Source organism: Hemiscyllium ocellatum, chromosome 7 (assembly GCF_020745735.1).
Source record: "Hemiscyllium ocellatum isolate sHemOce1 chromosome 7, sHemOce1.pat.X.cur, whole genome shotgun sequence".
In the NCBI taxonomy this organism is placed as follows: domain Eukaryota; kingdom Metazoa; phylum Chordata; class Chondrichthyes; order Orectolobiformes; family Hemiscylliidae; genus Hemiscyllium; species Hemiscyllium ocellatum.
In genome coordinates, this window is record NC_083407.1 from 50123442 (window position 1) to 50135596 (window position 12155).

Below are 12155 nucleotides of genomic sequence, written 5' to 3' on the forward strand. Positions count from 1 at the left end.
ACATGGGGAGAACGTGCAAACTCCACACAGTCAGTCGCCTGAGTCGGGAATTGAACCTGGGTCTACAGGCGCTGTGAGGCAGCAGTGCTAACCACTGTGCCACCGTGCCGCCCACGAATCTTTTTATCTTTTAAATCTTTTCTTTTTAAAACCCATTAGCTTTTTGTGTTTACTATTTGACAGAATTCACAAATGATAACTTTGATATTAAAAATGCTATTTATTTGAGGAATCTTTTACAAGATTTATACTTGAAAGATGGTTTATACGCCTGCATAATGACTGTCCTCTTGCAATATCCTTTGCACTCATTTTGAACCTCTGCCCTTTAATTATTGCTGGAGCATCTGCTATATTCAAGCTGCACAACAGCTGGTTTGCATCTACTTTGGTGGATTTGATCCTTTTAAGTGACCCAGGTATAAGTCCGCCATGTACAATTTTGTGTTATTGAAACAGATCTAATCTGCATTTGCACAGGTTCCTCACTCTTAGAAGCTTGGAAATACTAGAATGAACCAAAGAGAATGGGTTTGGTTTTGCTGGCATTAAAGTGGAAACATCACCTGATAATGCATTCCCAACAGTGCAACAGCAATGCAGAGTCAGTTAAAATCAGATGACATGTGAAAATAGATCCTGTTTCATGTAAACATGAGACTTTGGGACATATGGGAATTGAAGAAAGATGGACAGTTGATGTAGCCATCTCTTTTCAGAGATCAAAAATGTACAACCAAATTAACAACTCTTGAAATCTGAAATAAAAACTCTATTCAGCAGTTCAAACAGCATACGTGGAGAGAGAAACAGTTGATGGGCTGAATTTTACAAAAAAATCATTGTGTCAGTTTTGTGGAGAGTTTCTCTCTGAGTTCCAGCAGGTTAGCTGATATAATCCTCTGCTGATCACCTCTGGTATGCACCATGCCCTATGGTGCCACATTTACATTATCTTGTGTTCACTGTGATGGGAGTACTTGTTGTCAGGACCCAGAACCAAACTGAGGTCTGCTCCCATTATAGAGGTTCAGACATCGTGTTGAGATTATACAGGATACCAATGAGGTCTCTTCTGGAGTACTGTGTGCAGTTCGAGTTGCCCTGTTGTAGGAAGTGTGTATGAAACTGGAGAGGGTGCAGAAAAAATTGCGGGGAATAGAAAGTTTGTGCTTTTATAAAAATAGGCTGAGATGTTTTTCACTGGATTGCAGGAGGATGAGGGATGACCTTATTGAGATTTATAAAATCATAGGGAGTATGGATAAGATGAATGACAAAGGTATTTTCCTTGGGTGGAGAAGTTTAAAACTAGGGGGCATTCTTTTCATGTGAGAGGAGAAAGTTTTTTTTAAAAAGGAGTTGAGGGCAGCTTTTTTTATACAGTGGTTTATTAGTGGAATGAACTGCCAGAGGTGGTAGTGGATGCAGATACAGTTAGAACATCTAAAAGACATTTGAATAAGTGCATAAATAGATAAGGTTTGGATCGATATGGGCCAAATTCGGGCGGGTGGGGCTAGTTTAATTTAGGAGCATGGTCAGTGTGGACTGGTTAGGCCAAAAGATCTAGTTCCATGCTGTATGACTCTGACTCTATTAGGTATAGCACATGTATTTTGTCACTCTGTAAGCTGCTTATGCAACATTGGCATAGCACATATGGCAACATGTCCATCCCTTCACTGATCATTACTGGCAAACATGGCAAGCTGCCTGGCTTTATATCTGTATTGAAAGACAAGGCAAGACGGAAGTACTGTCAGCACAGAATGAGAAATAACAAGGCAAGGCAGGGAGAGATGATGGTGACCATCCAAATAGGTGCAAAGTGAGCTAAGTGCTAAAAGATCAAACGAGGAGCCCTGAGATTCATTTGGTTGTGATACATCAAATATCCTTTTGTACAGAGTAGCCTGGCAGCATCATTGGAAGGAAAAGTGTCATGTTCTCCAAAGTATAGTATTGTACTGTATTCTAAATGATTCGCAAGTGTACCAAGATGTGTATGACGTTGGTACATGTTGTCCAAGGATGAAGGAGCCAGCCAAGGATTGAGCCCTGACATGTTAGCGACTGCTACCCAAGATGGAGGAGCAAGCATCAAAATAGAGTAGTCAGATTTTTGGAATTGCTGTCGTCTGGTTTCTCTGGACTGTCTGATAAAATAACAACGTACGTACAAATGAGGCAAGATTAGGGAATAATGAAAAGTTAACACATGCAAGTAGGTGTCACGTCACTTCGTTCTGAGATTTTGTCTCACCATTAAACCTTGGATAGAAAATCTGGCCTTTATTCTATTCCTATTTATGATATTGAGAATATCCTTTATTGCCACGTGGTACTCAAATACAGGAATACAATGAAAAGTTTACAATGTCTCTTCTTCTGGTGACATCTTGAGTACAACAGAGGTACAAATCTTAGATACAAAAGAGGAATAAAAAGAAAAGTAGTTACAGTACTTTGCTGTGTTTAAAGAATAAGCTAGCAATAGGATATACAGGTAGTTCTGGGATGATGTTGCTGAAGAATTAGGGAATGGTACTTTTGAGAATGCATTCCTCGGTTTGCAATTGCACGATTGCAATGGGGATCAGTTTGTGTGCTTCATTCTGCACATGTGCGATGTCAGCTGCTGACATAGTAACTTTCAGTGAGAGGTGCTATATACTGAGCAGCATTTACAAATTTTTAAATGTACTGTGTTTAATTTTGTTTCGTTAATAAATAAATATAATTTCAACCTTCCCTCAGGCTATGCTAAACTTTACATTGGACTTTTGGGTGATTTTTGAGCGATCATGAGTGATTTTCTTTTGCTTGTCTGCCCCCAACCCACTTTTCACATAGGCCCCATTAGTTTTTATTATGCGCGGCTTCGTTAGAATGCAACTAGAGAATGCAATAACAGTCAGATTAAAAAAAATTCAAATAAACATGACATTGCAGCAGCTCGTGCTGAGATCTGACCCATGCTGCACCAGACCAGAGTCCAACAATTGTCTGCGCTCTGCTCCAGGCCTCTGCTCTGCTCCGTCCCAGCTCTCAGCTGCTGCAAGGTACTTTCGAGGACTTTTGCCCTGCACTGGCCTCCAGTCAGGATTCATTCCCAATGCCAGCTGCTTCTCCGCGACTGTTTCCCCACCCTAGCCTCACTCTGGGATTCATTTCCCCTGCAGACTTCTGCTCCAGGACTGTTTCCTGTTTCAGGTCTAAGCACATCTCACTATTCAAATGTGGGGAAGTTGCCCAAAATTAGAGAATCTATAGATGGGGAAGCAGGCTAATTGGCCCATCCAGTCCACGCTGATCCTCTGAAGAGCATCACACTCAGTCCTCGGTCCCTGTGACCCTGCATTTGCCATGGCTGATCCACTTTGCCCACAGTGGTCGGGATGTGTAGGCTATCTAGCGTGGCCAACCCACCTAACTTGCACATCTTTTTGGATCATGGGAAGAAAGCAGAGCACCCAGAGGAAACCAGCGCAAACACAGGGAGAATGTGCAAAGTCGCACAGACAGTCGCTGAGGGCTGGAATCGAACCCAGGTCCCTGGTGCTATGGGGCAGCTGTGTTATCCAAACACAGACCATTAGCCACTTCCCAAGAACCACGTTATTATTATTATTTGTACTGAACCCAGACAACTGGTTCTGCTTGGAAAAAAAATCAGAAGTTTGTTACTGGGCAGAACTACCCTGAACACATGCCACAAAGCTCAGAAGTTTAGTATTCCCCCCCCCCCCCCTTAAAAATGCAACACCATCTTTTACAGTCTGTTGGTTTCGAGCGGTCCATAGTCTAAAGAATAAATGTGGTTTTTACACGTGCTGGTACTTTTGACATTTTTGAAAATAGCTGCTATTCAAATATAGTGTCCATAATAGATTTGTTGTTCTCTTTCCCAAAGCAAAAGATCCAAGCCAAAAGCCCCAGCACCACCAATATTCTCCAAGCATGTTGAGAGTTCTTCGGTAACTAAGAGCCGAGAGGGTGAAGGTAAAACCATGGAACAGGAAAACAACAATGTGAACAGTTACTTTGATTTGACTGTGGTTCTGCCAGGAGGAATGGAGCAATTGGCCAGTATAAATGGAAGGTAGGTGTTCATGAACCTAGTTCTCCTAAATGACCTAGAATGCATCTGTTGGAAGCATGTTGATTTGTGCTTCAACTGAAACACCTTTGCAAAGTTTGTTTATCATATTCATATCACAGTGCCAAATAATGATATGACCATTAAATGTATCATTCAAATTAATGTTAAATGTACATGTAAAATCTATGGCTGAAGTTTACATTAATTTGAACTAAGTCTGAGTCATGTGCAGTTATTTGAAGAAATTCTCACCACAAGGCGAGTGAGATCTGTTGCCCTATCTTTCTCAACCTGTCTCATTATTACCTATCTTGCCCCTGCGGCATCACTTGTGCCAATGCCATCTTTAAAAGCCTGTGCACCTGAACAAGCATTGGCATTCTAAATGTGCCCTGCTTGGTCAAGGATGGAGTCTAAATATTTTGGTGAAGGAGAAGATGGCACTGTAATTCTCTGACAGGGATGTACAGGTCCTGGCAAATGGAGTTGTTCAGAGGAGAGGCATTTTCTTCCTGGAAGAGCAGTAGAAGAGGCCATGCAAGCAGATCCTGCTAGCCTGGTCTGAGGTCACCACACTGGTTAGTGCTGCCTACTGGATGCGGAGAAACCTCTAGTGATGCAGAAGGAAGGTCAATGATATTTTTCATTCTACTTTGATAAAAACTATTCTGTTAACTCTCTCTCTCTCCATTTCTGCTCTCCCCCCCCCCCCCCCGCCCACCAAGTGGTAGTGGTACAGAGCCCCTGATTCTTCGTATCCCAGTTGATTGAATGACCATGTCTGAGCTCCTGGACTGAGGTTGGGCACTGCCCTTTACTGACTCAGCCTGACTAAAGAAAGTTCCCCTTGACTTGAATAAGGAGTACTCTCATTAGAGATATGGCCATTTGGCTGAAGCACATACAATGTGTTTGCTACCAAAGCTGCTGGCACTTGCTATAGCTGTGACATTAGTGTGACACAGTGCCATGCAGCTACATGTCCATCCCCTGATAGCCGTGACAAGCTATCTGGCTTTGTGTCTGCGCTAAACAGCAAGGCAACACAGACATTGTGAACCTCTGAATTCTGAATGAGACAACAAAGCAAAAAAAAAGCAAAGTGAGAGATAGTGTGACCCTCCAGGTAGGTGCGAATTGAGTGAGCGATAAGGCAAGTGGAGATCCCTGAGCTGCAGCCTGCTATGATGTATGAGCTGGATGCTTGTTCCTGTGGCCTGGCAGCAGCATTACAATGAAAGGTTTTCATAGAATCCCGACAGGTGGAAACATATCATTTGGCCTACAAGTCCACACAGACCCTCGGAAGAGTAACCCTCCCACATCCGTTCCCCTGCTACTCTACATTTACCCCTGACTAATGCACCTAACCTGGGCTGGGAGTGGTCATCCACACCAAGCTTTCTTAGACTCTTCATGTGGACGCACTGGTTACGAAGGCCCAACAATGTCTCCTCTTCCTCAGGAGCTGAGGGAATTTGGCATGACGGCGAATACCCTTGCCAACTTTCATAGGTGCACCTATAGAGAGCATTCTGTCTGGATGTATCACTACCTGGTACGGTAACTGTACCATTCAAGATCAGAGACTGTTACAGAGAATGGTGAACTCGGCCCAGACAATCTCAAAAGCCAACTATAGAATCCATCTGCCAGGCCCGGTGTCGAGGAAAGGCCGCCATCATTCTCAAAGATCCATCCCACCCTGGCAATGTTTTTCTACAACCTCCACCATCAGGTAGAAGGTACAGAAGCCTCAACACACGTACCAGTCGGTTTCACAACAGTTTCTACTCTACTGTTAGAATACTGAATGGGCTCTCAAACTCTTAGTGTTTGCCTGTACCTGTGTTTTGCTTTTGTCGCGGTTTACCTATTATTTACTTTATCTATACTACCTAACTATGTGATCTGCCTGTATTCCTTACAAGACAAAGCCTTTCACTGTGCCTCGGTACACCTGACAATAAATTCAATTCAAATTTAGCACAGCCAATTCACCTAACCTGAACATTTTTGGATTGTGGGAGAAAACCCACATATATACTGGGAGAATGCACAAACTCCACACAGTCACCCAAGGCTGGAATGGACTCCAACCCGGGTCCCTGGTGCTGTGAGGCAGTAGTACTGACCACTTAGCCACTGTGCTGCCAGCTTTGTTGTGCTCCAAAGTGCAACATTGAAGTGGTGAACCTAAGTCGGTAGGTGATGTGCCATGAACCTGTGGTGAAGTTGGTGCTTGTCCGATGCTAACTTCTGTAGGTGGCTATAGGTTGGGTTGCAGGCACTTGCTGTCCGTGGAACGCACCCTGAGATGTTGGGACTGCTGGACAAGATGGAGGCACGGAGGCGAAGCAGTGAGCTTTAGCCACCAGATATCTGCTTTGACTTTCATGTTGGGGATTGTCGCTGTCTTCTCCCCAGTGTATGGAATAATAGAAAATTAAACGAGGCGAGACTAGATGCCAATGAGATGTAAATGCAAAGCGATCTCTCACCACACACAAACAAGACTCTCATCTCACCATGCCAAAGCCTTGTGGAAAACTAAGCTTCATTTTTTTTATGTCAAGGATCTAATTCTCCCAAACTTGCCATATTTTCCCAACTGCCTTGCCATTCCAAACATCATTTAAGGGCTAGGAAAATTCAGCCTTGTGTTTAGTAGGAGTGAGAAGTACTTTATTCAGATCATCAACTTCTTGCTGTTCAAATTTAAGAAGAATTAAATTGGTGTGTTCTATCTGTAATTTTTTATGTATTGATGCTTCAACAGTACAGTACAGAAGAAATCCTTTTGCCTCATTCTCCCATTGCTTACTCTAGAAAAAATATCCAATTGGTCTCTTTCCACAAATAGGCTTTTTTTGTAGATAAATGTACATTTCTGCAAAACAAAATGCACTACTTTCATCTCAATTACAATATTTAGAAATAATTACATAAACGAAAGGAAGTTAGTTTGAAGCAAGGAGTAAAGAGCAAAGCGATTGCTTTGTCTGCATTAATTATTAGCACTGCTGCAAATGTGTTGCTGGTCAAAGCACAGCAGGTTAGGCAGCATCTCAGGAATAGAGAATTCGACGTTTCGAGCATAAGCCCTTCATCAGGAATAAGAGAGAGAGAGCCAAGCAGGCTGAGATAAAAGGTAGGGAGGAGGGACTAGGGGGAGGGGCGATGGAGGTGGGATAGGTGGAAGGAGGTCAAGGTGAGGGTGATAGGCCGGAGTGGGGTGGGGGCGGAGAGGTCAGGAAGAGGATTGCAGGTTAGGAGGGCGGTGCTGAGTTGAGGGAACCGACTGAGACAAGGTGGGGGGAGGGGAAATGAGGAAGCTGGAGAAATCTGAATTCATACCTTGTGGTTGGAGGGTTCCCAGGCGGAAGATGAGGCGCTCCTCCTCCAGCCGTCGTGTAGTTGTGTTCTGCCGGTGGAGGAGTCCAAGGACCTGCATGTCCTCGGTGGAGTGGGAGGGGGAGTTAAAGTGTTGAGCCACGGGGTGATTGGGTTGGTTGGTTCGGGCGGCCCAGAGGTGTTCTCTGAAGCGTTCCGCAAGTAAGCGGCCTGTCTCACCAATATAGAGGAGGCCACATCGGGTGCAGCGGATGCAATAGATGATGTGTGTGGAGGTACAGGTGAACTTGTGGCGGATATGGAAGGATCCCTTGGGGCCTTGGAGGGAAGTGAGTGTGGAGGTGTGGGCGCAAGTTTTACATTTCCTGCGGTTGCAGGGGAAGGTGCCGGGGGTGGAGGTTGGGTTGGTGGGGGGTGTGGATCTGACAAGGGAGTCACGAAGGGAGTGGTCCTTGCGGAACGCTGATAGGGGAGGGGAGGGAAATATATCCTTGGTGGTGGGGTCCGTTTGGAGGTGGCGGAAATGGCGGCGGATAATACGTTGTATGCGCAGGTTGGTGGGGTGGTAGGTGAGAACCAGTGGGGTTCTGTCTTGGTGGCGGTTGGAGGAGCGGGGCTCAAGGGCGGAGGAGCGGGAAGTGGAGGAGATGCGGTGGAGGGCATCGTCGATCACGTCTGGGGGGAATCTGCGGTCCTTGAAGAAGGAGGCCATCTGGGTTGTGCGGTGTTGGAATTGGTCCTCCTGGGAGCAGATGCGGCGGAGACGAAGGAATTGGGAATATGGGATGGCGTTTTTACAGGGGGCAGGGTGGGAGGAGGTGTAGTCCAGGTAGCTGTGGGAGTCAGTCGGTTTATAATAGATGTCTGTGTTGAGTCGGTCGCCCGAGATAGAAATGGAAAGGTCTAGGAAGGGGAGGGAGGAGTCTGAGACAGTCCAGGTGAATTTCAGGTCGGGATGGAAGGTGTTAGTAAAGTTGATGAACTGTTCAACCTCCTCGTGGGAGCACGAGGCAGCGCCGATACAGTCATCGATGTAGCGGAGGAAAAGGTGGGGGGTGGTGCCAGTGTAGTTGCGGAAGATGGACTGTTCCACATATCCTACGAAGAGGCAGGCATAGCTGGGGCCCATGCGGGTGCCCATGGCAACTCCTTTAGTTTGGAGGAAGTGGGAGGATTGAAAAGAGAAGTTATTCAGGGTGAGGACCAGTTCAGTCAGTCGAAGGAGGGTGTCAGTGGAAGGGTACTGGTTAGTGCGGCGGGAAAGGAAGAAGCGGAGGGCTTTGAGTCCTTCGTGATGGGGGATGGAGGTGTACAGGGACTGGATGTCCATAGTGAAAATAAGGCGTTGGGGACCGGGGAAGCGAAAATCCTGGAGGAGGTGGAGGGCGTGGGTGGTGTCCCGAACGTAGGTGGGGAGTTCTTGGACTAAAGGGGACAGGACCGTGTCGAGGTATTGGGAGATGAGTTCGGTGGGGCAGGAGCAGGCTGAGACAATGGGTCGGCCGGGGCAGGCAGGTTTGTGGATTTTGGGCAGGAGGTAGAAACGGGCAGTGCGGGGTTGTGGGACTATGAGGTTGGAGGCGGTGGATGGGAGATCCCCTGAGGTGATGAGGTCCTGGATGGTCTGGGAGATGGTGGTTTGGTGGTGGGAGGTGGGGTCGTGGTCAAGGGGGCGATAAGAGGAGGCGTCCGCGAGCTGGCGTTTGGCTTCAGCGGTGTACAGGTCAGTGCGCCAAACTACCACCGCGCCTCCCTTGTCTGCGGGTTTGATGGTGAGGTTGGGATTGGAGCGGAGGGAGTGGAGGGCTGCACGTTCTGAGGGTGAGAGGTTGGAGTGGGTGAGAGGGGTGGACAGGTTGAGTCGGTTGATGTCACGGCGGCAGTTGGCTATAAAGAGGTCGAGGGCGGGTAGGAGGCCTGCACGGGGTGTCCAGGTGGATGGGGTGTGTTGGAGGCGGGAGAAGGGGTCGTCAGAGGGTGGGCGGGAGTCTTGGTTGTGAAAGTAGGCACGGAGGCGAAGGCGGCGGAAGAATTGTTCAATATCTCGCTATAAAGAGGTCGAGGGCAGAATTTAGCAGCACATTGTTGGATAAGGTTAACACTAAAAATTAGACTCAAATTCCCACAGATGTACAATAAGGTCACAATTGCTAACTTTAAAATCTGAGAGTCTCAGAGCAAAACACAGCTGGCTGGATTTGCTCCACAAAACACTTCTACTGAAAAGGTATGTATGTACGGAAGAGTTCATTGGTGATGCACTGCGGGACAATTTGACCAGTTTGAAAATAAGCAGATTTTTTTTTGGTCCACCCACAAACTGCACAAATGGAGGCAAGAAATACCTAGATCTTCATGGAAAACAGACAGTTAATAACTTTTAATATGATTTGTCACAGTAATTTGCTTTATTTGATTACCTTTCTTTCAAGTGATCATTCAGTTCAACATTCTATGTTTGTCTTCATGTTTGATCAGCATGTATCTATGACTAGGGCTCATCTGAGACTGTTTGAACAGGATATTCTGAAAAGAACTGCTTCAGTGACCAAACTCTGATTTATACCCAAACACCAAAGAGTTCCAAAGGACCGATCATCAGATTGGACCTTTTCCCTTAAAGCTCAATTAAGTAGCCCCTTTGCCACGATATATCTTTTGATAATGTTTAATTTACTTTAAGCATTAAGATTCCTGTTGTCTACTCCTGATCTGAGGTCATCTCCAAAACTCTTTGAAAAGCCGAATTGGCTTTTAAAGTATTAAGAAATGGTTTCTTTTAAAGGAAAATACCCTTGTGTTTATATCATTCTTGGTCATATCAGTGTTATAAATACCTTTTGTAACTATCAGATCACCTGGTGCATTCAGCTTATCCTAAAAAAACAAAGGATCTCAGAAGGGAACTGTTATACAAATGAAAAATAACTACAGCTTGTTAGGAAATAAATATGCAATATTTTCATCAACCATCCTGTGCTCTTGGCAATCAAAACTGACCCAGGGGCTCACATTATCCTCAAGTTTTAATACAAAATGTGTGCCTCATGTGCAACTAGGAATAATGCTGGCTCTTTTTTGAAGATGTGAGACATTATGCAGCACACTGGTCTGCACTTTGTTCTAAAGTTCTATCCTCTGGAAAACTAGATTTTAAAATGTAATGATTAGTGACAGAAACACTACCATCTTAAATGTTCCTTGATTATAAATAGAGCTTTATATATTATCTCAATCCAACGTGGCTTAGGGTAGTTTTTTTTAATGTAGATAACTTAATTAACATTTCTAAAAATTCAAATTAGTTCTTAATCCTGATCTGTTGGGAGTAATTCATACTTTTTCAGTAACCTGCCCAAATGCTATTGAAAGCCATCCACATTTAGTTATCAGATAGTATCAGTGCTGCGATTCTTCTGTCAGCTAGTTAATTCTTTGCATTGCTGATGGATTTGTAACAATGAGTTGTGTAACTTGTTTTTTTAAGAAGAACATATTTGTTTTTCTAGCACACCCATGATGGATTTGTTAATTTTCCTTTGTGGCAAGTATCATTTGAATCCTTCAAATCATACTATAGAATTGATGGGAAGGGAGAAGAATCAAGTCCAGTTCAAACCCAATACATTGATTGGGGCAGTTGAGGTGGAGAAAATTATTCTGAAGCAGAAAAATATAGAAGAAAAGAAAAAGCCTGTATCAATGATGCCTGAGGTTAGTAAAATCGATTAACACACCATAATGGTCATAATGACACTTGCAAATGTTTCTAATATTGAAAAATGTTCTTGATTTTGTAATAATTAGATTTTAAGTGAAACTATAAGTTCAGATGCAGAAAATATGGTAGTGATATGTAGAGGCAGGGTGTCCAACCAGTTGTTTTTTTTTTGGTATGAAATCAAAGTAACTTGTGTTGCATGTGAATTGAGTTTCTCCAATCTTGTCTCGTTTAAAGACCATCACACTCAAAGCTGGCCTTCCTTTATAACTGTTCCCACACTATTGCTGAATTAATCACCATTAGAAGTTTCTACTAATTATACTCGTTTTTGAACAAAAGTATGGTGTACCATAATAATTAGAGTAGTTTTTTTTTCAAGGTCATTTTCAGCAATGTAAAATCTGTTTACTAAAGTTGCCCTCTTACGTAGATTGAGTTGTTTTTGTGATTGGCAAACTGCATTACGTTTACACTCTGAACCGTATCAAGTAATACATTTTTAAGCCTGTGCTTTTTACTTAAAAAAACTTTGTTTTAAAGGTAACCGATTACACTGGCCAACACACATCTCACATTCTGTGATATAGATATAATTAAGAAAAAACACAAAAGTTAAAGGACTTCCTAAATGTGTGTGTATTTTCCTTTATTCATTCATGGGATGTTGATGTCACTGGCTAGGCTCGCATCTGTAGCCCATCCCTAATTACCCAGCGGGTAGTTAAGAATTAACCACATTGCTATGGATTGGGAGTCCTGTGTAGGCCAGACCAGGTAAGGATGACCGGTTCCTTCCCAGAAGGACAGTAGTGAACCAGATGGGTTTTTCTGGCAATCAACAATGGTTTAATGGTCATGAATAGACCCCTAATTCCAGATTCTTCACTGAGTTCCATGATTTGCCATGACAGGATTTGAACCCAGGTCCGCAGGACATTCGCTGAGTTTCTGGATAAACAATCCTGTGATAAT

The 12155-nt window shown here is 44.1% G+C and overlaps 1 protein-coding gene across 5 annotated transcripts in view; it reads left to right on the forward strand.

Moving 5' to 3' along the window:
* cobll1b (cordon-bleu WH2 repeat protein-like 1b) overlaps positions 1-12155 on the forward strand; it is a 167040-nt gene that overhangs the window by 107127 nt on the left and 47758 nt on the right. For all 5 annotated transcript variants that reach the window (XM_060827181.1, XM_060827177.1, XM_060827179.1 and 2 more), the window contains 2 exons: positions 3917-4105; positions 10969-11173. In XM_060827181.1, coding sequence (XP_060683164.1) covers positions 3917-4105; positions 10969-11173 — 394 coding nt within the window. The remainder of the gene's footprint in view (positions 1-3916; positions 4106-10968; positions 11174-12155) is intronic.